The following is a 26,730-nucleotide window of genomic DNA, read 5'->3' as shown; positions in this document are numbered from 1 at the left end:
TCGTGTGTGCTCAGCATTACACTACACCAGGTTCTGCTTTTGATGTATGTGGATAATTCAGTTTAAAAAATGGTTTCATATCAATGGTATTTTAAGCAATAAAGAATGTTTTTAGCAGTGTTCTAAGTATTTTTCTGCTCAGTATAGGCAGTAGCTACCCTATCGATAAGGTGGAGGAAAAGCACCTGCTTTTGAATGAAATAGGCAGCAAAGGAAGCTAAATCAGGAAAATAACCCCCCACCCATTTTAACTGGTCAATTTGCAGGAACCTACAATCAGTTCTTCCTGAGTGAAGAATGTTACTTGGCTCACTCAATTTTTGCAGCATTTTACTGCTTTTTACTGTTTGGGAATGGGATTTCAGATATTGCAGGTGTCATTAGTAGTGTAAGAATCATGTCAAGGCTTACAGGGAAAGAGACTGCATGTACCAGAGAGGAGAAACTCTTTGGGGAGACAGGGCAGCTGGCAATATCCTGGATAAGGAAGGGAAGGGAGAAGAAGCAAGTAACAGGGAAGAAGTGCAAAAGTTGAAGGTAGCTACAGGTGAATAAATAGGTTGTATGAGGACGGGATCAGGTCCTATGTTGAATCATGGCTTGATGAAGAAAAGTTGAACTAGAAACTTAGAGGAATGTTGAAATGGGAAAAAACAGGAAAAACTGTTAATCTCCCTAAATAAAGTCTTCCTGATTAATTGAATATTCTTTTTATTTTTTTTGTTTACAGAGCAAAAAATTAGTTCCTTAAGATAATTAAGTGAAATAGAGGGAGTGGAATAAAGCTAGGGATTTGAATGTGATGATACAAAATTTGGTTAGAGTTTAAAGCCAAACAGAAGGATGCCAGAATTGTCAACAACAGGGAGAAGTCTGTAAAGCTTATATTCAGTGCTCAGGGTGTTGCTCAGGATGGATACAAGGACTTGGGGCACAGGGTTTGGATAAGAGGCTGGAAAAAATTGGTTATGAGGTAGGGGAGCAGCATGTAGTCTGACTTCCTGAGTCAATATTACAGTAACAATTGGAAAAAAAAAAATAAAAGGCAAGGAAAGAAAAACAAACTACACAAGGGAAAAAGAAAACCTCTGAAAAGTCTTCCTGAAGCATTGCAGGTAGATTCTTCCAGCTTTTTGGTTAATGCCTGGAGTGAGGCCAGAGGATCCAGGCCCTTTCCCCACTGCTTAGTGCTGCTGGTGAACTCCAAATTCTTGTTGCTGTTTGGTTCTGTTGCTAGCTATATTAGATGTAAGTGCCAATTTTGTTTTGGAGTGATCAGCTTCTAACTGTTTGTAGTAAATTTTATGTGTCTAGAGAAATCTATTTCTATTTCTTATAAATAGTACATGGCAGAATTTTTTGATGAGGTTAACCCTCCAAAATCCATTAAAAGGCATGTAGTACATTCACTTTTATGTTTCTACTTCATTTTTACTGGATTATTTTGTTAAATCACAGAAGTGAAATTTACTGTTTTTCAGCACATTGAGGTAATAGTTTAAATAAATAGCACATCCTGAAGAGCAATGGCCCAGGCAGTTTTCCAGCCCAGCCAAACTGTAGATGCACTGCTGGGTTAGGTTTCATCTATGTAGGCTCCTCTCGTGCAGCAGAAATAGGTCTGTGCTTTTAGCTGGGTTATGGACAGAAATGATGGACCTGGCTGTAGAGGCTGAGTGTTGCCTGGCAGCATCACTCTGGGGACACTGGTGTGACAAAGGAAAGGATGCACACTCTGCTGAAAATCTGTGGACTAGAGCAGCAAAAATAACTTGAATGCAGCTGGGTGATAGGTCCAGAGTCATCTTTTGAGCTTCCACTCCTAATTTGAGAGGCAGAATGAGAGAGTAGAAAACAGTACAGTTGCTGTCAGCCTCCCAACAAATTCATCTTAGACAAACCAATTACATGATTTCTTAACAAGACAGTAATAAAAGCTTACCTTGGAGACACTACTTGTGCTGTGCAAGTAACACTTGCAGGGTTAAGGTGGTAACAAGATCTTTTAATAAATGATCTTCAAACTTCTTGTTCCTTACAGACTTTGTCACTCTTCCATTTCCTTTTATTCTAAACAGTGGCAAAGTGAAGAAGAGCCTCGTTCACAGCAAGCCATTACAGGTGTTATTGTGAAGGTTGTTGGCCCCATTTCCTTCTGAAGAAGGCTTTGTTTGGAAGAGGAATCTCATGATGAAATAGAACAGGGTGAAGTGACAAAAATGGAGATGGTTATCTGTAAAAATTTGTACAGGATGGTTTGAAGCTACACTGACAGCAACAGGTCTGCCTGGGAATAAGTGTTTAGGAAGTGTAGAAGCTAACTGAGTTTAATTTTAATGTTTCTCATGACAGAATTTAATTCATGATGCTTCATCTTTTTACTCTTCTCCTCCATCTAAGATGGAAAGAGGCTTCCAGGAAACTGCGTAATTCCATGTTTCTCTTAATGATTTTGTTAAAAAAAAAAGACCCTGAAACACATAGCTTGAGGTCGAGGCTTTGTTTTGGGCATTTCCCCCTCCCCGCCTTCACTCTGTATTTTCATTCTTTCACATTTCAATTTGCTGCTTTTTTTCCAAAAAAGGGCAGTTACAGTAACAGAATTGAAGACATCTGGAGGAAAACATGGCTCCTCATGCCAGGCTGCTTTTCAGGTCTTTTTGTAGGAACTTCTTTGATACTTCAGCTGCCTATACCACCTTTTACTTGCCCCATGATTATGTAATTTTAACATGAACTTTTATTACTAAAAAATCAGCTATTGTCAGGTGCTTGAAAATTGAGCCGCTTGAGATTTTTCTAGACTGAATTTGGTGTGTTATTTCATGAAATTAAAGTGTGTATTGGAAGTTTAATGTGTGAATCCTATTTCTGGAATTTTATTGTTTAATATCATGTGCATCTACATGATGCTGTGTTAAAGGCAGTTGAAAAGAATCTTTTCCTGGGAAAGGCATCCTATCAGAAAATCCTTTGTGTTTACACTACTAGATGAAATGGCATGATGATATTTATGTGGAACTGTCTTGCAGTGTTTAAATCTAACATGCCCTTATTGAAAGATGGCCAATATTTTGAAGGTGACCCTTTTTTTCCCCACTATAAGATCCTACTCTGACTTGCTTACAGCTTAGCTGGGCTCTAATGGTTTGTATCCTGTGTCCCCAGGTATGTGTGTCTAACTGAATTGTTTTGTAAAACTTCATCCAAGAAGGCTCAGTTTCTCATGAGAGTGTGACTAAGAAAAATGTTTTCCCATATGAAAATGTTGGTCTTGTGGACTTCTGTTGGGGCAAGTGGCTGTTTTTCTATAAATGTTCCATCTCTAGGGCAAACATAAGGTTTTAGTAAGAGAGATTATATTTCAGAAATGGTCCTGCTCATATCCTGGAAGAAATTCATCCAGTTTGGAGGTCTGCGGCTGCAGCAATCTCAATGGATTCTCAAGAACTGAGAATAAATAAAAGGACTGAGAGATGGATTTTATACCGAGTCTGTGAGAGAGTTGTGACTAGTTGGGAATAGGAGCTGGGAGTGAATAATGCCCCAGGTGTTTGCTTTTTGTTCAACCCATGGAAGAGAGCCTGGGAAAGTAGGCTGGAGGGGACATGGCTGCAGGCAGAGGAAGAGTTGTCCCCTGGGAGAAACGAGGTTTCTCCCCACCTTTGCCACAGGATTCCTCTGCTGTAAGGGAACTCACTGGGAGCAGAATGGTCACTCTGTGTGTCCTCCTTATTTAGTGCATGTCCTGCTTGATACCCACATGCCCCAACAGTAGAATTCCCAAGGTCTCTGTTAAACCAGTTTGAGATCCAAGGTATGCAAAATTAGGAGGTGTTGGCTTCAGATCCTTGTTTGTAAAAGTAGAGTGTTAATACTCCCATATCTCATGAGGGTGCCGCAGAAATAAATTTGTTTCTTGATATGAGATGAAAGTACAAAAAAGGAAACTTTAGCATTTTAAATTCAGAAGAATAAATAAAAGATGGGGTCAGACACTGCAAAGAAAACCAAATATTGAATAACTTCTCATTAATTAAGTAGCATCAGCCTGTGCACTGAGTAAATGAGGAATACAAGGGGGAAGCTAGTATTTTAATATTTATTTGACCAATGATTTTATACAGGTGTACAGGAAGGCTGAATTGAGTTTGGAGAAGTAATCTTCATTCTGACACCTCCTAATTCTTTGAGAGCATAATTTTGCAATCTTAATGTTGAAGAGTTTTGTGTGTGACTTGAATGTACACAGGCTTTTTAAACATCATTGTTGTTATTTAGTTAATTTATTTAAAGGCAGCTCTGCTCTTCAGGATGGATCTGTGGGGAGAACAGCACTTGCGTCAAAGTTGGAGCATGTGCCTGGTGAATTGGGCTCTGGGCATGCAGAGGGACTGAGAGGTGCAGCCACACTTTTCCTCCATAAAGCACTTTACAGAGCATGCCAAGTCCTGCAGTGGCTTTTGTGTGGTGTATCCTGGAGGGATTTGTGGTGGGCTCCCCAAAAGCCGACTGTATGGAGCTGCTTTTTGAGTGTCTGAGCTCTGTGCAGTGGAACCCAGCAGCTGATGCCCGTGTGAAATCTGGCTGAGAGAAATGGGTCTGGTTTGCTGAGTCGTGGTTCAGCTGTGCAGAAATCAGGTGTACAGACCTCCCATGACACAGGGCTTGTGTGACTGATGATTCCAATGGTAAATCACTCTGTTAGGGACCTAAATGTTTCAGGAAAATGTCTTCCTAAAGAAATCTAAAGTAGGAGTCTGTGAGAAAGGGATCTTTTATTGAGGGGAAAAAAATAAATACAGGGGGTGCCAGTTCCAGAAAATCTCAATATTTACTGAAATTCAAATTTTCCACAGTGTGTATTTACAGCATCTTGGACAATATTCATCAGCAGGCTCAGTTTTGCCTTGTTTCTAGGTTTTTACACTTTCTGTAGTGTACCTCAGAAAAATGAGATTGGCTTTCTGGAGGGTGTGCTTTGTGTTTGATTAGTGAAGGAGATCTGTAGGTTTGTGGCCTCACTTCCTCACTTTTGCTGAAGAGTTTGTATAGTGGATGCAGGGTAAAACTGCAAGAGAGGGAATTCATTGCACAGTGAGGGCAGGGCTCCAGGGTGGTTGGGAGCTGGTGGTGTGCAGAGACTCTTCTGCTGAAGACTCCAAAAGTTATGCTTTTAAAATTGCTGTAGATGACATGCGGGATGAATTGATGACTCCCAGGGTACCAGGAGCAGTACTTTCTGAATACACTGAAGTTTCTGTTCATGGGCTAATCATCAAACAAGAAAAAATATATGGGTAAAAAATTGTAGACCTAAAAAGACTGCTGGTACTATTTTCCTGTTTTAAGTTAGAACAAAAGTTAAAAATTCAATGGTATTTTTCTGTGTTAGGTTTTGAAAATATCAAGTGCATGGATTTTGGATGCATATTCTTTAAAAAGCCAGAATTGACAAAAATTTAAGTTGTGACTCAGTTGTGCATTGATAGCAAGTAAAACCCTTTCTGGTTTTTGCTGTTTCCTTCACACAGCACCATGTGCAAATGGCAAACTCAGGTGTGCATCCCAGCCTTAACAATCACTGCTAAGCAGTAGGAAGTGATAGTGGGTGAGTGCAATTCCCTGGAGCCTGGCATTCCAGAAGCCCAGGGTGTAAATCACTCATCTAGCAATCCATAGCTCTCCCACTGCTGCATTTCCCCATGATTGTTGCATCAGTGCAATTAAATTCTTTTCCCATCTTGCTCTTTCCAAAAGCTATAAACAATTAGAGTTTGTACAGGATAAAATAAATTAAAAGCAACTTACAGTAAAACTGTTTTGGCCTTGTGGAATTTGGAAGAGGGGGAGGGTTCTCTCTGCTTGTCTGAGATAACAAATCCAGCTGCAAAACCCAGTGTGGCTTGAATCTTCCTTTGGCCATGATATAGTTGAATGTTTGAGATGAATATGAAAGGGCTGAGAACTCTGATGCAGAGTGGTGCATCTCTGGTGTTCGTTGGGTACTGTCAGAAGCAGAAACCGGTACAACGCACTTCTGTGAAAGGTTTATTGGAGTGTGACTCTGGGAGGTCCAAGCACCATTCACTTGGCTGCTGCACTTTTCTCACTGGAAGGGGTCAGACTCCTGGAAAGATGCCTGGTTACAAGAGTAACAAGATGCTCCATATGGAGCCAGCTTTGTGAATTCTACTCTGTTTATAAAGTAAGTCCTGTCCCAAGAGGCCAGAGAAATCATTCCCAGGAAAGGCATTTTACATCCAGCTGACAGTGGGATACAGGTACATTTATTGGAGTATGTTTGGAATCCCATGAAAACCATTTGCAAACACTTTTGAATAGGTTCCCTGCCAGCTGTGGTATTGGAAAGGGACAGTTTCCTGCGATGTTTCATTTCAAATGACTAAAGAAACACTTTCCGTAAATATTGATGTACTTAAATTCACAAGTGTCGAATCCCTTGTTACTGAAGGCAACAGCAGAAGCATTGTGGGAAAAGATAATTCACTATGAGAGTCAAAGTAAGCCTTTTCTTTCTTTACCTGGCAGGTTCCAATCCACCAAAATCTTAAAGAGCTCCTGGCCATCCGGACAGAGCTTCAGAAGAAGGTTGAGGATTTGCAGCGGGAAGCTGCCACGCGTTCCATTTCCTCCTCCTCTGACAGAGGTTCATCTCCTTCCCATTCTGCTACGCCAGTGCACACCTCTGTGTGATGTGGAACAAAAGCCATGTGAAAAAATCAGTGTCAGGTAACACAGAGGAGGGTGAAATGCTTTTCCCATCACAAAAGGATTGTGAGTGACTTGTAATTGCTATGATCTACATGCCTTACTCTGTGTCTGATATTATCACGATGAGGCCAAAAAGAGCTTCAATAGATGTGATGTATTTTCTTGTTGGCAGTTCCCACATGTGTTTTGACACTCTAGCTAAATCACCAATTGTGAAATTAAACTTTGTTTTGAGCAACTAACAATTTAACCATCCTAAAAAGGAATCCATCTGCCAAGCAGACAGAAAAATGCCTCTCACATTGTCTAGAGTACGATGCCTGGTTGAAAGAATCAGATGAAATGCCACATGATGCTTACACAGAACACAAAATGTTTTTCTGAATGGGAGCTCCTTATTTCACTCAGTAATATATATATATTTTTTTTTTGCTAGAGCAATTTATTTTTTTTAGGTAATGCACTTGGAAATTGATTTTAAAATAAATGTTTTCCAGTGTAGTCAGTTTTACATTTCAAACTAAATATGCCATTAAAAGTGGATGAAGTTGAGCTGGATTTATCAAGTACACCACACTGACTTGTATGATGTAATATATTTGGTAAAGCATGTATTTTAGGTTTTTTAATGCCTTTTGTACAAGTTGAAATAAAGTCTTTTGACTGTTTAGCTTATTGTTCAGTTTCAGCCTCCTGAGCGAGGGGCAAACTTGCTCATGTCGAGGTCTTGTACAAAGTAAAAGTTTGTTTTCTAGCAAATGGTAATATTTGGGGTTGGAATGACACCCAGCTGTGTAAATTGTATAGTCTGTATAGCTCCACATTGTGAAGTGTGTTTTGTTTCTAAGTGTACACACAAAATGCAAAGCTGTGTGCGTTTATGCCCATGTGTATGTGATGTTAAACCTATGCATCCTCCCGTGGGTTTAAGCTGCACCTTCAGAAAACAGATCCTGCCTGTCCAAACCCTTTTGAGGACCTTAACTTGCAATGACATTGTTTGACAAAGTTTTTGAATAATATGGTATTAATTGGTTTTCTTGAAATAAAGCCTCTTGGCTTTTTGTTTTTTAGATTCCTACTAGCATTTTTTCTGTAAATGAATAATTTAACTGTGTTGTCATGTTAAATACACATTCCCAACTTTCTCGCATCTCCCCCCAAAAACACTCATATTGGAAAGATTTGATTACTGTAACATTCCTCCTTTTAGAAAATTATTCACTGGCATTCTTGGAAGGCCTAGAAATGGTGCATGCAGCAAATTTTCCCTGGATTGTTTTCCTTGCTGTGTTTCATGAAAATCTGGTTCTTCTCCTTAGGAAACTTAAATATTGCAGCTCTGCTTTTTGACTCGTGCTTGTATTGCTCTAGGTTCTGCTCGTGGGAGTTAAGCCCCATTCTTAAGAGCCTATTGATTCTATATGGTGATTGTGGGTTTTACTGACTGTGAGTATTCATTTGTTGCTGCACATTTGTTCCCAATACACGACGGTGCTTTTCTGTGTCTCGTTCTCTGCATTAACTCTACCCAGCACGTAGTTAATGAGTCCAGTGAGCTGCTGAGCACCTTCCTGACTTCAGCTGAAGAGGCTGAAGTGCTGTATCCAGTCTTACACGTTGACTGTGCAGTGCAGGATATTTCAACGTGTCCTTTTTACTGTAGTGAATGCTTTTTATAATAAATATTCACCTACACAAGCACAGTTTAGGAAGGCTTGCAATGTTGCATCTGTTAATCAACCTCAGGCTTTTTATAAATAGATGAAAGATGTCTCCCTGTAAAAATGGTTCTGCAGAACAGTGTGCCAGCAGTGAATTTTACATTGCCAAAATATGTTGAGCTGGTATTGAATTAAACTCTTCCGTACTTCAGATTTCCTTGACGTTTCAACTGTATATTAAAGTAAAGCACATTATCTCCAAAATGCAGCGCTAAAGAAAATCTTTTGAAGTTTTTCTCTATATTTGTGCTAATAATCACAACATTTTCTCTATAATTATTGCAAAAGCGATGACTGGATTAGCTCGGGCATTCTGAGCTTTTTAAAGCTTGGATCTCTAGAGCTAAACTCTGAGAATTTGGTTTTGCATAGAAGAACACCAGTTATTTCAGCTGACTGGCTGCATATCCACCAGTTTCAACAGAGCTCAGCGAGTCTCTGATGTGCCAGGAGAGCTCTGGGGGAGGGTCCTGCTGTTCCATGTGTCAGCACAATGGATGGGTTTGTACATACTTAGCATGGAAATATTCAGACATTTTATAGCTCATGTGCTAGTTAGAGCACAGCTTTACACTGAAGAGATGATTGTTGTACTCCGTCTGCTTCCTGATAATCAGATTTTTTCCTATTGATTTAACAACTAATTCTGTCATCATTTTCTATTTTTCAATAAGGCAGTATTGAACTAGTTAAAGGAAGAGCAGAACCCTGTTCCCTGTCTGATGCACCTTGGACAGAGCTATTAACTTCTGGTTCAAAAGCTGCATCTTCTGCTTTGGTTTTTGGTTTTGACTCTGCTCAGTATAAAGGGAATGTGCAAAGACAGCAAGCAGTTAACATTTGGCTTGTAGGATTTTCCTATTGTCAGTGACGTGTGAGAGGGCCGCAACCTGAATCCAGTGTCCCAGAAGGGGATGAAGCCTTGGTAACCAGCTGACACATTTTTTGGTTTTAAGTAAGTTAAGTGAATCATCAGCATCAGAGACTTTGCCATTTTAGTCCTGTTTCAGAGCTGAATTTACACTTCTTTCCCCTTTGTAGATAAAAGTAATTTTTTTGTTTTTTCATTAAAATGGAAGAAGGCTTTTAAAGCTGGTAAACACTCCTATCTGTCTGGTTCTGTTCCCTGCAGAGCAGCCTTCTCAAGGAGTTAAAGCTTTAAACAAAAAGTGTTTCACTGCTTTCATTTTCCAAGAGAAGCTGTACTAATTCATGTGCTGTGTGTAGTAACACCAAGAACAGCTGGTTCTCTAAAAGCTGAAAACAAGGAATCAAGAGCTCTCATTGGTGTGCACTAAGCCCCACAACAGAGGACACAGTAAAATGGGCAATTCAGACTATTCCCCAGGTGAAACATTTATGGTAAAAAGTAAAAAAGAATGTCCGTTTGCTGAGACCACGTCTGCTGAACTAAGACGGTATCGATAGCTTTTAACTGCAGAGCTTGTTGCAGTTGGGAAGAAAGAGTTTATTTCTACAAGAAACATGAGTCAGAAGTAGTTTGAAATATAAACCACCTTTCTTGACTGTGAGACTGAGCATTCCATCATTATACAAAGCTTAGTTTGCACTGCATGGGAGATTTATCTACTGGGTGTGAAAACGTAAAGAAAACTGCAGGAACCCGAGGGTGCTGCCTCGAGTTTAGCTGCTGGGTGACCTGAGGAGTGTGTGTGTGTATACAAATACTTCATTTTTACCATTAAAGTTTTCATAATGGTATTCATCTTCACACAAAGTCCAGTTTGGATTGGTTTTTTAAATAAAGTCTTCAGTGTAGTTACAGAAGAGGTGATGTACCGTAACGATACAGCCAAACGCTTGCAGCTTACTTCCAACATACCGAAAAAAACCACAAAAAAATTAAGTCTTTCTAGTCAACTTGGTTTATTTGGTGTTTTCCAAAGGCAGTTAAATTCTGTTTTTTACCCCCATGACCCTTAACATGCACATTAACAAAATGTATTTTCTTGCAGTATAACATTCAACCTTCATTTGGTACAGGTCACTTGTTCAGCAGCAAGGAATCTGTCTTGCTTCTAAGTTAGAACATCACTCAAAAGAAAGGGTTCTCTAATTTCACAACCCCATTGTTTCTGAACTTTGTTTGTTCCTGAACCTCACCTGTTAGAGAGGCAATTTTTAAAACCTCAGCCTACCGACTCATCCTTCTTTCTCAGAGTCTGAAATGGTATTATGGACTAATTCCACTTTTATCACAACAAATGAGTAGTTAAGGATGACAATGGAGCACTTGTAAGGGTTCGTTAGTGGGGTTGCATGAAAATGACTGAGTTTGTAGTGCCAAAAAGATCTGAAATTCATGTCAGAGTATTCTCAGCTGAGGAATCTGAAACATACTGCCAAAGGAAAATGCAAGTAATTGAAAGAATAAACAGGAAAAGAGCCAGCTGAATTCTTTCAATTCTCCCTTTTCTCTGTCAAACCTTTGACAAACCTTTGCTGGATCGTTTTATTGCCCTTTAAATTAGCTTTAGAAGTGAGGTGTCGTAAGAAAAAGAGCTCGCAGCGCACACAGTACAGAAACTCCCAGAACATCTGTATATATAGGTTTTAGACTCATGAAAAAAAAACCCAACAATTTTCTAGTGGTTTATTGCCTTTTTTTATAAAGGACAAGAAAGTTCATGCCATGTATAGAGAGCTTAAATGCAGGATTTTTTAAAAATCCATATCCAGATGTAAAGTGAATATATAGTAATTAAATGAAAGTAGAGGTCAGTGCTGGGTCAGCTGTTGCAGAACTCAGATCACTACTAAAAAATACACAGGAAACCTCTCAGTTGCTATAATGCCTGAAATATAGATGATGTGTAAACTCCCTGTTTCTCAGAGACTGGTCTGGCAGTTCAGACGGAAGGGGACAAACAGCAATAAAAAAATCATTTGAGCCTTTGCTGACATTTGCCACTAAGATTCTGACTTTTGTTGAGTTTTGAAGAGAAGGCCAAGCCTAATTTCTCTACTGCAGGATTTGCAAGTGTTTTCCTATTTGAAATCCTAGAGAAAGAAATCTTGAATTCTGTCACTTTGGAAGTGTTCTCTTTCACTTGTATTTGTGGATTTCCACGTACCTACACATTACACTAAGCTGTAAGTAGGCACCAAAGTCAGAGAAGAGCCTTCAATAAAAGCTGCGGCTTCTGAGTCCCAAAACCTGCAGTGGATTTTCCAGTGAAACATTTCCTGCCTTGTTTTTTACATTTGTGACCTGCAGTATTTTGAACTAGACTTGTGCTTCCTCTATGCCCTAGTGTAAGAGTTCCCCAAAGGAGGGGTGGGTGCTGTACCCTTAAACCACACCGACTATTGCACTCTCCTCTGGTCAAACAGGGCAGGGTAAAACCCATGATCTGCATCTGCAGGAACAGAGTCACTGGCAAAGGGAAAGGTGGAATTTCAGGCACTGGATCTAAGCCGGGAAAACGGCTTCTGGTGATCATCAGTGCCATGTTGTAACACTTCATCTACAGTAACTTAGAGAAAATATTTCATGCTACAGCTTTCAAATGTTTGGGTAAGAACAAAGAACAAGTGCTGGTGCATGGGACTGGAGATACACAAACTCAGCTGCGTGGCTTAGCCAGCACCTGAGCTCCTCATGCAAATTGTGCAGACCACACTTCCTTCGTGAAGACCCTTCTCTGGGAGTAAACAAAGTGCATCCCATCTCCTTCCTATGCTTCCATTATCTGCGCCAATAATTAACCTTTCCTATTCCAAACACATTCATAAAACAAAGCAGCAGTAGTTCAGAGTAGTATTGTTGCAGCCTAAGTGTTCTGAATAGTTGTGAGGCACCTTATAAACCACTGTAGCTGTTCTGCCAGAGCTAGTATAAGGCTTTAAAAATGCAAGTGTTAAAAAGAGCATAAAGAATTGTGCAGCTATTGCAAAATACTTAACCAAGTTACTAGGCAATTTCCTTCCAAATGGAGCTGTTACTGGGCTCATTCACCTCCTGGCAAGGCCTTCTGGAAGTCATGTCTGCCTGAAAGCTGTGAATTTGTACATCATACTGAAAGGCTTGGTTTTCTTAATACGCGTTCATAAAATACGGAATTTGCAAACCCATACAAAATGCTCACATTTCAGGTTTATTTATAAATAGTGAGTACCTCTTACACCACATAAAGTGAAATTTCCTTCACTTGAGAGCATGCTTTTTAAGCAATCATTGATTTGGACAAATGTATTGGAAAGTGGCAGTTATCCACATTTTAGGAGCAGTCAAAAAGGCTGGGGAGGAATTAGGAATCTAAACAGAAATTCTTGCAAAAAAGTGAAGGTTGGGTCTGGGCAGCGGTTTGGCAGCGTGGCAGGGGCTGCGTGTGCACTGTCCTGGTGCAGCCCAGTGTCCTGCTGAGCACCACTCACAGCCCAGTGCTTCCCAGGCAGCTGCAGGAACCCCATGCAGGACAGTGACGGAGGATTCAGCCTCTCAGGAGATACTGCCTTTTTTAAAGGTTGGTGGTGACACAAGGAGTGAAGCTTAAATGCTTTTTCTGCCTCTGGGTGCCTGGGAGCGCTCCCGATAGTTGCTGATAAAAGAAGAAGGAGGGGACTGCATCTTGTTAAGCTTGACTTCTGTTGTGGTAGTGAGCATTACAGGTCTTAACAGATACCTGCTTTGTTTATTTTCTTTTGGGTTAAATGTGTCACTTGTTCTAGTGTGACAGATCTGAACCCATCCTTGAAAGCATCCAAACACACACAGCTTTAATTGTGGTGACAACATAGGTATCTCAAGTCACAGAGACAGAATCACAGAAAGAACTAGGTTGGAAAAGACCTTTGAGATCATCAAGTCCAACCCATGACCTAACACCTCCTCATCAACTAAACCATGGCACTGAGTGCCACATCCAGTCGTTTTTTGAACACGTCCAGGAACAGTGACTTCACCACCTCCCTGGGCAGACGATTCCAGTGCCCAATCACTCTTTGAGTGAAGAATTTTTTCCTGATGTCTAACCTAAACTTCCCCTGGCGCAGCTTAAGGCAGACTGTATCACTTCAGCTCCATTCTGATCTCCAGCACAGTGGAGCATTCAAATGGTATTTCCTAAAAGTGAACACTGCACACACTGCTATCAGCTGTATTTGTGACTTGGTTTGAAAGTCAGGTCCTTTGGTTAGAAGCCCAGCGCTGGGTGGTGGTAGTGACGCATCCTCAACTCGTGGCTTGGGAGCAGGGAGTCACCTGGCTCAGCCCAAGGCCCCACACAAGGACCCACCATAGGCACTTCATTTTCAGGTGTAGCTACACTAAGGACTGCAATCCACCCTCAGGAAACGTGCAGCTTTGTCCTTGCCACTGGAAGTGACAGTGCCCGATGGCAGAAGGTGGCTGGAGGCGCTTTGCAGAGGGCTTTGCAAGGTTTGGCTTTGGATTGCTATTTACAGGCACTTCACTGTCCTCATACCTGTAAGCTCTTGAAAACTGACCACTGCTGAAGCACCTTCTGTGGATTTCCATACAACTGCACACCAATCCTATAATACTTAAATGTAAACATAAACCTTTTCACAAAAAATAAACACATGCTACCAGTCTAACCCTAAAGCCTAGAGCAATGAAAAGCCAGTTCAAGCCTAAATACACATTAAATAGCTTTCGAGTCAAATTAAATTAAAAGCTAAATTACAAGCATGTAAGATCTCTGTTGCTGCTGACTGATAATTTTCTAGCCCTGGGTCACGCTTTGTATCTTCGCACTGTCTTGTTTTGGTGGTTCTGCTGACTGTGTTTCCAGGACTGAATATTTAACTGGGGAGAAAGAAAAAAAAACATGAGTACAATAGCACACGATGGAACCAGGGCACAAGCAAGGGGTGCCCAGCACTGGCTGATTGTATGTGACACTGGAAAAGCCTTTGCAGCAGCCTTGATTGTCTGTCACTGAAAAGAAAGATCATGCTTCTCTTGTGCAAGACTCTCGATGGCTGGATACATGAAAGCTAAATGTTAACTGCCATCGTTTGCAGCATGAGCTCCTTGGGCTCTTACCAGGCTTTCCTTTGTGTGCAGTAAAGGGGTAAAAGCACTGTGGTGGATGTTTCACAAAAGCTGCGGCATCTCCTAAGCGGTGCCTTCATCAAAGGGACACAGAAGCTCCGTGCAGCACCGGGGACTTTAAGGAAGTCCCTGGGTAAAGCTGTTTTTGTGGAGGGATGCAGGCAGGGGTAAGGGATACAAGGCTCTCACCCTGGGGTTCCTCGCTTACGACGGCTTCCATGTTTTCTCCTTTCACATACTCCGCGTTCAGTCCCTCTGAGAAGTACAATAAACAGAGTGAGATGGGAAGGGTAGAAAGTAGAATTACTTGCTTTGATGCTTTAAAAACTCTGGTAATGGGCCTCAGAGCTGTAACAGCCGAGATGCTTTTTTGCAACTTCCTCTGCAGTGACAGCAGCACAGAAGCCTCGATAACCCACAGCCAGTGCTGAGACTCACTGGGTTTCAAAGTGCCCACGGAGCTCCTGGCAGGCACAGCTCCAGCAGCAGCTCTTTTGTCTGAGGCTCCTGCTTCATCTTTATCACGCGAGGCAGCCCAGCTAATTCCTGTCTAAGGCGCTCAGCTCTGAGCAGTGCGGGAGGAGGAAGGGAGGAAGGCTTCCCGGACAGGACTGCTGTGCAGCGGGGGCTGAGCCTCAGCAGAGATGTGCCACAGCCTCATTAAAAGCTAAGTTATGCAGAGCTTCAAGAAGCAGTTCAGAGCAGGGCTGTGGTGATGAAGCAGGATCCCAGTGGGGTGTCAAATCCCGAATAAGTCCCTTATTTAAATGCAAAGAAGTTCCCAACGTTATCAACAAGTGGAGCCGAGGCCAAGGAGCAAGGCTGGGCACTGCTGGGCAGGGGTGGCTGCAGGAAGGTGGACAGGAGAAAGGAAGTGGTCCAGCTGAGAGCTGGAGGCGAATTAAGACTGACCGGGGTGTACCACGGACTTCAGGCATCCTCAGCAGCTCCTCTGCTGGGGAGAGGCAGAGGTGGGAGTGCTGTGCCGTTGCATCCATTAGAGACAGACCAGGAAAGGGGATTAGAGTGCTGGCCTGCAAAGGAAGCCTGACGCAATCGGGCCATGCAGCACACACCTTTCAGGCATCTCTAACTTGTTTGCACATCTAAATGTGGCTCAGGGTGTGGCAAGTACTGGCTGTGCCTCATCACCAGGTTTGGATGGGGCTCACTGGTATCTCCCAGTGAAGGAGGAAGGCAGGGAATGGTGCCTGGGCCAAGCCAAAGGAGTGTGATGGGAGCCTCAGGTAGCAATGGGGCAGCTGCTGCCTCCGAGGCATAGGAGAAAAAGGGTTCTAGCAACTGGCTAGAAAACCCCCATGAAGTCCCCAAGCCAGCAGAGATACTGCAGCCAGCAGCTGGCCAAGCTGTGGAGGCAGGAGAGGTGCAGCTCCCACCCTTCCTGGGCACAGCGAGAGCTCAGGGACGCCTGAGGCTGAGCCACAGCCCAGGGCACGGCTGGTGAGTGCGAGGTGAGGTGTTAAGAAAAGAAAGTGGGATGCAGAGTCCCTGGCAGCGTAGTGCACGTCCTTTAGAGGAATCATCAGCAAATGCTCCTCGGGAGAGACTCAAAGCTGAAGGACAGCTGGACAGAGAGAGCGCCGAGCCTCCATGCGTCAAGCGAGTGGTCACTGCCTCCACCCAGACGTGTGTTTTGCTGGGATAACACCAAATGCAATTTATGTTTTTCAATAAAAAGCCACTTTTGCAGCGGCTGACAGCTCTTAGATTTCTGTCATGCATTGCAATGCATCTAAGGCCTGACATTAGCCCAGCATGCCATGTCTGATGGCTTAAATTAATCCTCCTTTATAATTAACTTTAATTTCCTGCTGCCTTTCTGGGGCTTTGTGTCTCTCAGCTTCCCCCTCATCAAAGCCTTTACTCCTTTTTTTTTTATTATTTATTCTTGCCAAAATATCATTTAAGTGAGGGGAATATACAAGGGTGTTTCATTCCATCACATTCGATTTTCCTGCTGATCTAATTTACCAAAATGCTGTTTGTTTCAGGCACAACTGGGAAAATAGCACGATTCCAGCAGAAATTTCCAACCCCAAACACCCTTTCCCTAGAGCAAACAGGACTCACAGGAGATTTCAATAGATTAATTTAAAAAAAGAGCTTTTCCCAGCTGCTTGCAGCCTCCCTCCCATGAAGAACTACAGGAGCCCACCATGGCCAGGTGAGTGCTGTGGGCTGAGGCTGAGGACCCTCCTGCAGTGCTTGCACCAAGCAGCTTTAAGGGGCAGCTCATGCAAAAGGTGTTTTATAGGAATACTAAGTTCTGCTGCTTAATTTGCAGTTTGCTGCAATGATTGTCACACACCTGCTGAGGGTGCAGTGGGCTGAAGCCCCAGATGCCGACACTGCCCCTGCTTCCTTCCCTGCTGCCTGGTGAGTTTTTATGGCTTGCTGAGATTGTTGGGGGTTTGGTTTGTTTATTTTGGGGTGGGATGTTTTTTTTCATACTGACTGTGTTTGGTATTGGTGGTTTGGTCTTGGGCTGTGTTTGTGGGGGGTGTGAGGGATGTGGGGGGTGTGAGGGGCAGCGTAAGCCCTGGGGGTGGCAGTGGGTCCTGGGGCTGTCACTGCTGGTGGGCTCCCGTCTGTTGAAAGCCTGACATGGGGGGACCCAATGACCTATGGCTGGGGCTTTGTTCTGCCAGCTGGGGGGCGCTGGGTGGACAATGGCAGTGGGGTTCAGGGTGGAACAGCTGTGTGCTTGCTGTGTGCCTCGAGATGCCTGGGGAAGGACTTACGCTGGATGCTGAAGCAGAACTTCTTCTGCTGGTAGGAGATGTAGCTGGAGACAGCCCCGATGAGCGCCATGGCCAGGCCGCTGGCAATGCCGGCGATTGTCCCCGTCTCTATCCCTGTCTCTGTGGGGCACAGAGAGAGCTTTGTGATGGGCACACGCACCACCCCTTCCATCCCACCAGCCATGGTGGCACCTACCTCCGTTGTTGTTGTCGGTGTTGCCGCTGGCACCTGCAGAGACACGATCCCGTCAGTGCTCCTGCACCCCTCTGCTGCCCCCACTGCTGTGCTGGGAGGGAGGGGACACAGGAGGGGGGTGGCAGTGCAGCCCTGGGCTGGGGGTGGGCAGATGCCCCCCATGGGATGCAGCATTTGCTGCCCCGCACTCCGCTGGGCTGCTCGTTTTTGTTTCTCAGAGGGCTTTGAAGCTGCTCCTCTCCCTCTGTGTGTGCATGGGGGCAGTTTTGGGGGATCCTCTGCATGGGACACCTCTGCCTGTCTGACAGCTGCCCTCACCCCCACCTTTTACACCTCCACTCCTCAGCATTAAGGGAACACCTGAAGGGCTGTCAGAGTGTTACAGAGCACACTGGTGGCAGTCACAGGAGGTGACTGACTGAGTTCCATCATGTTAGGGAACCCTCAATTGGCTTGAAGTCTATTTTGACATCGCCTTCCCCGGAGAAACTGGGCTGGGAGGAGAAGCTGCTCGCACTGGAAACTGCAGCCCTTGCCGAGTCACATCCGGAATTTATGGAAGCAGGTCAGCATTGTATTAATGCCTCTGATGTGTCTTGTCCTTGGCACAGGGATTTATTAAATGTTGATTTGGCTCGTGGTGTTCAGCTCTTTATGCGACTGCTTTTAATATTTAATACTGTGGATCCTTGTGAACGCCCAGGCTTATCTGATTGTTGCTGGATTTCCCCCTTGTTCCAAACACTGGTGGAAGGCAAACAAAAGCATTTACCTGCTCATGGCACCAGGATGCCCTCGAGGTGACAGGGGAGGCACAGGTCCTGTCTGCCCTGGTGGCAGCTGGAGCTGCAGAGCCCCCCTGGAATCAAAACTACACACCTCCAACTGCTGGCACCAGGCATGACCAGGGAGGCCAAAAGCTTTTCCCTTGTCTCCATGGCTGAGACCCCTTTTGCCATGGAGCTGAGCACTGCTCTGCACAGGGCTCTTTCTAAAAGCTGGGGGTAACCCTGAGCCATGACTGCTGAAGAAAACCACCATACGTAGGTCACCACTTACCCTTCTTCTTGTCTGGGCTGTAGCCCCCGTCCACAATGCTGGCCAGGTCATCATCTGAAAATCCTTTAAAAGGAACAGGAACAAACAGTGGTTGGCACCTGAGGGAGCCACAGCTGTGCTGGAGGTTGGGATCATGGGCTGCTCCATCCCCAGTGGGGAACTGGGACTGGTCAAAAAGTAATTCTGTTTCTCTCGCAATTACCAGATGTTAACCCTGAATTACTTTAAGGTCATAGAAAAGGTAATAACTGACTAGTTTAAATGCTACTGTATTTTTTTAACTGAAATGACTGATGTATTTAAGAGTTCATGAAATGTTTTGGTGCTCAGCCTTGGCTGGCAGGGGAGGAGGCAGGAAGAAGTGTTTTGTGTGTACTGTGGCCATGCTGCTGGGGACCAGTGAGCCCCTGGCAGCACCAGCTGGGCCTGGGGTCCTGCAGGCAGGAGCTGACCCTTATCCTTCCCAGAGGGACAGAGCAGTCCAGGGGAAAAATTGAGCACCAGCATGTTTTGGTACAGGTGAAAAAGTTATCTTGTAGTGGGCAAATCTAATTAATGCAGGATAAGTACAGAGAAACAAGGTCTGTGAATCTGCAGCTGAATGAGTGGTGCTGTTGCACATCTCAGCTCCAGTCCCAGAGGGAGCCCTGGGGTGCAGCAAGGTGTGTGATGGGAGCAGAGATCCAAGGCCAAGACAGCAAAAGGTTCTTCCTCTGATGCTGTGTCTTGGGAAGAGTTTCCTTTGCCTTAACAGCCTGGAAGAGACTGCCTTATTCATCAGCTTACCACAAAACACAGATTTATGGGCTCAGTAATGAGTGTGAAAAGAATGAAAGCCCTGACTATGCCAGAGCCTGGAGAGGTCCCAGGCAGTCCAGGGAGCAGCGATGCCGGGGGAACGCGTGTGCTGGTTTGTGGCCAGCGCCACGTTCCAGCAGCTCAACGCCTCAACCTTTCCTGCAGGAGCCTGAAACCTCAGCAAGCCCAGAATACCAAAGTGCAGACAAGTCACCTAGTTAATACAATGTAATAAAATACCTGCCTGTTAATTACGCGTGCGAGCAGGGTATACGGCCATCCCGACATCAATAAACCAGCCGTGCAAAGTCTGTTTCCCAGCTCAAGTGCTCAGGGGAACAATCCTCACAGACAAATGATTCATTCACTGGAGTATTTCAGAGAAGGAAAAAGAACCCTCCCAGCCCAGAGTGGAGCCGGGACCTGAGCCTGCTCTAGATTTACACCCTGGCAGTGACTGTGAACCCCAGCAGCACATGTCCTCGGTTAAAGAGCTGTCAGCTACGGGGATGGAGGAACTCAACACAACCACCACAACTTAATGGATCAGAAGAGACCCTGGGAAAAAAAACCTGCACACAGACAGGGTGCAAGTCATTAGGAAGAGTCCCCTTCTGCCTTGAACCAGTGAGGAAGAGGCTCCTTCCCTCCCCAGGACCAAGCTGCCTGTGGAAACGTCCCCACTCTGGGTGGGCAGGACAGGGGCGGTGGATGCTGGCAGTGGGCAGGACATTGGACCAGGCAGTGCCTGTTTCTCTTTATCCCATCATTTGGTGGGAATGGTGTCTGACAGTGAAGAGCTGGGAAGGATCTCCTGCAGGTCCCAAGGAACAGCGGGGCTGGTAGCAAGCAGGACAGAGAGGAGAGGTCAGCCTACCTTCACCTGGCCTTACATCCGGCCTCCCACCATCTTTCCTATCGTTCTTATCATCAAGGGCATCAGCCAAGTCAAAATCCATAGGATCCTTTTCTAGAAAACAAGACCAGGGTTAGCAGTGTGGTGACAGGCTGAGGAACTCTGTAATTAATTCATTAATCAGGGAAAAGCACTGTTGAAAGAGATGAAACCCCTGACACAAGTATCTCCAATTCTGCTATGCAGCCTCCTGGCAGATCTTCCAAACCTACCCTGTTCCATGCCCCCACGCTGCTGTGGTGGGAAACAACATGTCCTTCCTGCAGAAACAGTGTCCCCATGGCTGGAGTGCCAGGTAATCAGATAAATGAGGCCACTAGGAAAAGTCAGAGCCAAACTGGTGCCCCAAGGGCGCAGTCAGTGGAAGGAAGGGAGGTGGCTGCACCATGCTCACGTGCTGGCTGGAACAGCCTGTGACTTGATTCCTTGGAGTTCTTTTCCTCTGTGAATGTTCAGTTGGTCCCCTGAGCAGCCTGGCTCTGACAGAGGATATTGTCTCTGCTAAACAGCAGCTAAAACCACGGCACAGAGCCAACTGAGCTCCCCAGCCCTCCCACCAGTGCACTCCTGAGTTTATTCTGGTCCAAATTTTTTTTTTCTTTTTTTTTAAGCCTGGGAGCACTTTTTGCCAAAACCCTGCCTGGGCAGGCAGCAGAACACCCAGCTGACAGGGTGCCCTGAGCCTGTGGGTGTGTGCCAGTGGAGCCCAACACAGCTGTACCATGATGGGGGAACAGGCAGCTCACAGCCTTCCAGCAGGCATGGGAATGAAACATGGGCCAGGAATCACCGAGGTCCCCCAGGAAGCACAGGGTAATGCCCAAATGCCCTGTCTTCTCTGTGGTTTCTGATATTTGTTTTTTTCTTGAGGTGTCTCAGGTTAGCAAACAGACCAGAGGTGGGAAATACTGGGATGAGGGCAGTGGCACCATCATGGCACATCTCAAATCCTCCCCCCATGCCAGCAGCAGAGCTGGGGTGAAGCAGCAGGGGCTCTGGAGATGATGCTCACCTGGGTTACGCTTAGGAGGTGCTCTTGTTGTTTTTGGCTGCTTGGTTGTGGTGGTGCGAATGCCATCCCAAAAGCTGTTGTCTGAAGGGAGGAAAAAAAAGACCAAAATGACACTACCCTCTGAAATGTGGGCTCAGATGAGTGCTGGGAGGGAATCCCCCCCCCTGCCGGGAGACTGGGGCTGCACTGGACCAGTTCAGTGCTCTGGTCTTTACACAGCTTCAGCTGACACTGGGAGCACCACTCACTCCCCCTGGGTGTCCTGGGGATGCTCGAGCCTGCGGGGAGCTCTGTGTTACCTGGCTTCCCTGGCCTGGGGAAGGGCTTGGGAGTCGGCTTGGCTGGTTTGGTGGTAGTCTCCACAGGCGTGTCAAAGTAATCAGCCAAATCGAAGTCTGCAGGAGAGAAGGGATTGTTAAACTCCTCTTTGTGGGGACAGCACAAGGCTGTTGGCACACACCCCACTCTGTGGGTGTTGTGCACGTCATGCTGCACCATTGCCAGGGGCTCCCATGTCAGGCTAGAGCTGGAAAGGGCATCCAGCCACTCTGCTGCTCAATCGTGACCTATCACAAAAGCTTCAGAAAAGCCTGGCCACCATTTCACTCTCCCCATCCAAGCTGTGGCTGCTGCCCAGCCCCAGCAACCCCAAAATAATTCACTTTTGGGGGAGTCCTGCTGGTACCTGCAGCATCTCCTGAGAGCTGGTGCAGATGAGAAGGGACTGTGGGACTGAGCTAGTGGCTGGCACGCTGCTCCCTGCGCAGCCACCCATGAGTGACCTTGAGCTGAGCAGGGCATGCACAGAGAGGGGCCAGGGCACGGGAGTCCACTGCAGGAGCCTCTCAGTGCCATCACTCATCCAGAAAACACTCCCTGGGGAAGAAGCAACTAGCTGAGACAAAGCCTCAGCCTCTGCATGTGTCCATTTCCAAGGGAGAGTTTACTGGATCGAACAACCTCTCATTCGGGCTCTGATCCAAACACTGACCCTGCACGTGCCTCTGGCACTTGGCTTTTCTTGTCCCTAGCAAAGACCATGGTGGCCAAGGAGCCAGACAGCTGAAATGGGTTAAATCTGTGCCAAGATCCTCATGCGGGGGTGAGTGGATTCACTTCTGAGTGCTCCCCTGATGCAGTTTATTGCAAGCTCCTCCAGCGGGGTTGGAGGAGCAAACTTCGGCTCCTGTGACTGTGCTGTATTTAACAGGGACTCTCTGGCCAGAACTGAGCCAGAGGAGCAGCTGGCAACAAAACTCCTGTGAATTTAAGGGAGCTTCCTCAGCCGTAGCACTGCTGGGAGCTGGCCAGCCAGCACATTTGATGTGCACAAACAGCCAGAGACCCACTCTTCCCTGGATGGGGAAGTGTTACCAAGATGGGACTTTACGTGGAGGTTGGGGGTATCTTGGAATTAAAAAAAAAAGGAAAATATCCTCTGGACTTCATCCTGGAAGGAAAACCAGCAGGTGCCCTATCTGCTGGGCTTCATTTCCAGCAGATAGGAACAAAAGTGCTTGTGTAGCTGAGCAGTGATTTGTGTCTTCTCCATTAGGATACTGCAAAGTGTGCGAAATTCTGCCTTGGCTGTAAATGCTCCGCTGCCACTCACCTTCAGCATGGACAGAAATATCAATATTGCATTTCTCTGGCCACACAGGAGCAGTGCATGTGCACACACCAGCTCCAGCTTCCCTAAGGCAAGAGAAGGGGTCCCAAAGCAGCTGCTGAGGCAGCAGCACCCAGCCACACACGGGCAGCCCACAGGGACTCACACAGTTCAATCCCACGGGAAGTGCACCCCACACTGGGCTGCGATGATGTGCATGCAAGAAGGTCTCACCTGTCCCACCTGCCGGCTTTCTGGGGCCCTTGGGAGTGGCTGTGACAAAACAGATGGGGAAGAAAAGTGTTAGTCATAGGCATCACCAAAAATGTCACCTGTGGATTCAGAATAAATGGCAAAGGTTTCACCACAACTTTCTGACATCTGCATTTGTAAACTCAGGGCACAGAACCGTGAACACCCTGCATGCAATGTCCCACAGGACTGCCCACAGATGAGAATGGAGCCCAGTGCTCCATAGCACACTGCTGCCTTGGGCCGAGCCAACATCCCATCCCAGGTGGAGAGCAGGCAGCTGCAACAATCTGCTCTAAGGCTCCTGGATACAGCGGCAGACAGGCAAGGACAGATGCTGTACAGAATAGCATGGAAACCAGCAGTGAGTTGCCAATGTTTTATTGTCCCTGGCCTGGTCAGTCAGTCCCATGACAGATAATTTCCTGTGCTGTGTTACGCACAGGAGGTTCCCTGTCAGCTGGAGGGCTGTCAGTGACACCCTGATACTCAGCCCCCCTGGCTGCTCCTGGGCTAAAACAAGCTACAGCCAGCCTTTGAGGGGGGAGGGAGGGAGCAATATGGAAACCACTGCCTATTAATAGTGGCTGGCATTACCAAGTATATGAATAAATCATGAGCAAGAGCTGTGGCTGCTCCATTCCCATTAATTTCCATTACACTGGAGTGGTGCTGCTGGGCTTCATTTCCAGCATGCTGGTATAGTTTGACGTATCCCAACTCCAGACCCTTGGTTTGCTTTTTTCTGGGGCTGACACCATGAATCCAAAGTGGGATGCAGCAGCTGGAGAGGCCATGGGGACAGTGCTGCCTCTTCCCTTCACCCACTGATGGGACTCCAGCCTGGGGAACACCACTTTCTCTCCACATGAGGTGGCCATTAGTCATTTCTAACCATGTCTCCTCACATGCTACATTAAAGGGCTTGCAAAATCCTAGATGAGCTGCATCAGCCCTGTGACCAAGTCTGATATCCCGTGGCCTATCCTGGCACACTGCAGGAGAGCTGCAGAGAGATCCCGTATTCCACATAAACTCCAAAGTAACACAGCACAAGTGTCCGTGTGTTGTTAGACTACAGCACAAGAGGTTTCAAACACTGGTACAGCTTTCCCTTCAATACATGTGGGTTTATTCTGCACGATCCCAGAATCCAGCATTGCTCATGGAGCAATCCCTGCTGCTGCCCCGCCAGGTGCTGGGTCTGGGGACAGTCACCATGAACTGCGTTGCGAGGGCTGGGCAGCAAGGGGTCCTGGGTGCTGGAGTGTGCATCTCTGCCACAGCATCTCCGTGGCTGGGTAGCAAAGGGAGTCAGAGGTGTGTGAGGGTGCACAGTGGTCTTGGGCTCAGCCTTGGCACTGGGGGCAGGTGTGTGACCTTTCCCAGGGAGGGAGATGAGCCTCTCCCATCCCTCAGCTGCTGTGCTGGCAGTTAGGTTTGGTCCTTGGGGTGTAAAACACCAAATACTGAATGCTGAATGCCAGCAGCAAGGCCCCCCACAAGGAAATGAGCTTCCTTTAACTGATGGGCTACACTGGAACTGCAGCAAAGCAGAGCAGCGCCCTAACTTTGCTTTCCCAGGCACCACACTGCCACGGGAGCAGGGAAGGACCCGGCGCTGCCCCTCCCTGGCTGGGCACAGCGAGCTGTTCCCCCCAGCTGGGGAAGGGAGTGGATGATGCACTGCTTCCAGGCCAACGGGGCCAGGCCTGCTGGTAGGTGTTACTGAGGAATGCAAGGAAGCAAAAAGGGCAAGTTCAGTGCCATTGCTACCTCAGAGCACAGGTGTGCTGTGTCTCTGTGGTTCCTCACAGGAGTCAGTAAGCAAAGGGCACCTGGTCAGCAGCCAGCTCCTCCAGGACTGTCCCCAGCTACACCTGTCTGCAAACCCAGACCCTGTTATCTCCCAGGCAGAGATGATGAGGCAGTTGTATCCTCTACCACCCTCCCACCAGCACCAGATCCCAAAGAACAAATCGCATCCATTAACATCTATTTGTTTTCTCCTCTTTAAAACAATGTGTAAACGTGACTTACGTCGCTTGGTGACGAGGGCATCTTCTAGGTTGAAGTCATCTGCGTCATCCCCATGACCTGAAGAAAAACAATCAGCACTGGCTATACTCACTCCACACTGAGCAAACCACCTTTAAATAAGGCATGGCTAGACTTGTTTGCTCAAATTGCTTTAGTTTTTTGCTGTTTTTTTCCAAGCCTGACCCAACACTGGTGATGAGGAATGCATCAGCCCTCTCCAAATGCTGTGACTGTTAAATTGCAGAGCAGTCATCTCTGGACTTTCCATTTGTCTGCCCTAATGGATGCAGTATAAAGACACATGTTATGCTTAAATTTGTCAAGGAGAGCCTACCAATTCATCTCTCGAGCTGCCACTCACCTCTGGCTGTGCTCACAATTATATGTTTGCTAAACACCATGAAAACATTGGGACAGTGCAGACAAATTCAGTGACAAACAAAAAAGCCCTATGCCCCTTTTCTTCTCAAGTACCTTCCAACATCAAAGGCTTTGCATGAAAAAGCTGTTGCTGGCTGCCAAGCACGACTTAGCATTTCAGAGGCTGCCTGCATCATTCTGCCTTGGAAATGTGAACAGGACCAAACCCCCCATCCCAGGGCCATATCTGACAGGTGCATGCCAATTTTTTTGTTAGAGATGCCTCACCACAACTCTAGTCCCATATCCCAGGAATAACTCAGGGCTTCATCATGTTCTCCTGCAACAGGGCCAGCTAATCCTTCCTTTCTCTGTCTCTTTTTTGCATGGCATTAATTACTGTTGACTTACCCCAGTTCTGAATGTATTTGTCTTGATAAATTCATGCTTTTACATCTCGGAGCATGCTGAGTAATTAATATCCTTTGGGTTTGCTAAGTACTGCAGCACTGCAAGAGAACATTAAAATGGCTTTCCTCTTATTCCTACTGCTAAATGGATTTAGCTATTGCCACCTGAGCTCCAGTGTGCTTCATGAATAAATTTAAAGCTTTACTGACAAGGACAACAACAATGGGAAGGCACCAGTCCATCAGAAAGCAGGTATCCGCATTTCAGTGAAAAACTTCTACTGAGAGTGGTCACTAAGTACTGCAACAGCTGCAGCTCCAGTTCCACTTACTCACACATCACCTCTCATCTCATCTGCTGTCTGTTAAACGTACACTCAGCAGCCCTGTGGGTGATGTACGTGCAGGGGCTGGGGCTGGGAAGTTGCTGTGGGCTTCTCCCCCCTGGCAAAGGCTCGGCATTAGGCACTGCTGGAGGGGGTGTGTAAGGAATGAGTGTCCCAGCCCACGCTGTGTTTCTCATCGAGCTGAGCGATGCCAACGCTTCCCTGCGAGCCTGGAGGAACGGCCAGCAGCGGGCGATGCAGGGAAAATCCGTGTGAAATCCATAGGGAGAGGCATGTGGAAGAGCCTCTTGCTCAGCACAGCAGGGTGTGTCTGCCACCCTCAGCCTCCCTCCATGCTTCTCTGTTCCCTTCCCAAAATCTTTCCCTCTTCGGCCTTATTGCTGGTGAAATATTGGCACTGTGAGACAGGTGATGCTCTCCTGCTCTGACAGCCTGGGTGAAGCTGCAAGGTTAACAAGTGGTCAGTGCAA

At 46.1% G+C, this 26,730-nt stretch overlaps 2 protein-coding genes across 10 annotated transcripts in view; one reads left to right on the top strand and one right to left on the bottom strand.

Annotated features, from left to right (window-relative positions):
- The window catches only part of MTMR1 (myotubularin related protein 1), a 38,967-nt gene extending 31,159 nt beyond the window's left edge, over positions 1 to 7,808 (top strand). For all 8 annotated transcript variants that reach the window (XM_048318701.1, XM_048318699.1, XM_048318707.1 and 5 more), the window contains one exon: positions 6,553 to 7,808. In XM_048318701.1, the coding sequence (XP_048174658.1) occupies positions 6,553 to 6,717 (165 nt within the window). In that variant the 3' untranslated portion in view covers positions 6,718 to 7,808. The remainder of the gene's footprint in view (positions 1 to 6,552) is intronic.
- A 2,514-nt stretch (positions 7,809 to 10,322) lies between these two features.
- CD99L2 (CD99 molecule like 2) overlaps positions 10,323 to 26,730 on the bottom strand; it is a 31,216-nt gene continuing 14,808 nt past the window's right edge. The window contains exons 2-11 of one of the 2 annotated variants that reach the window (XM_048318711.1): positions 25,144 to 25,200; positions 23,086 to 23,124; positions 21,542 to 21,637; positions 21,243 to 21,323; positions 20,192 to 20,284; positions 18,517 to 18,579; positions 17,458 to 17,490; positions 17,262 to 17,381; positions 14,689 to 14,754; positions 10,323 to 14,250 (exon numbers count right to left, since the gene is read on the bottom strand). In XM_048318711.1, the coding sequence (XP_048174668.1) occupies positions 14,168 to 14,250; positions 14,689 to 14,754; positions 17,262 to 17,381; positions 17,458 to 17,490; positions 18,517 to 18,579; positions 20,192 to 20,284; positions 21,243 to 21,323; positions 21,542 to 21,637; positions 23,086 to 23,124; positions 25,144 to 25,200 (731 nt within the window). In that variant the 3' untranslated portion in view covers positions 10,323 to 14,167. The remainder of the gene's footprint in view (positions 14,251 to 14,688; positions 14,755 to 17,261; positions 17,382 to 17,457; positions 17,491 to 18,516; positions 18,580 to 20,191; positions 20,285 to 21,242; positions 21,324 to 21,541; positions 21,638 to 23,085; positions 23,125 to 25,143; positions 25,201 to 26,730) is intronic. The other variant, XM_048318712.1, reaches the window with a different exon arrangement.

This window comes from Corvus hawaiiensis, chromosome 14 (genome assembly GCF_020740725.1).
Source record: "Corvus hawaiiensis isolate bCorHaw1 chromosome 14, bCorHaw1.pri.cur, whole genome shotgun sequence".
Lineage (NCBI taxonomy): Eukaryota > Metazoa > Chordata > Aves > Passeriformes > Corvidae > Corvus > Corvus hawaiiensis.
The sequence above is the reverse complement of the archived record's forward strand: the minus strand, read 5'-3'. Positions and strand labels throughout refer to the sequence as shown.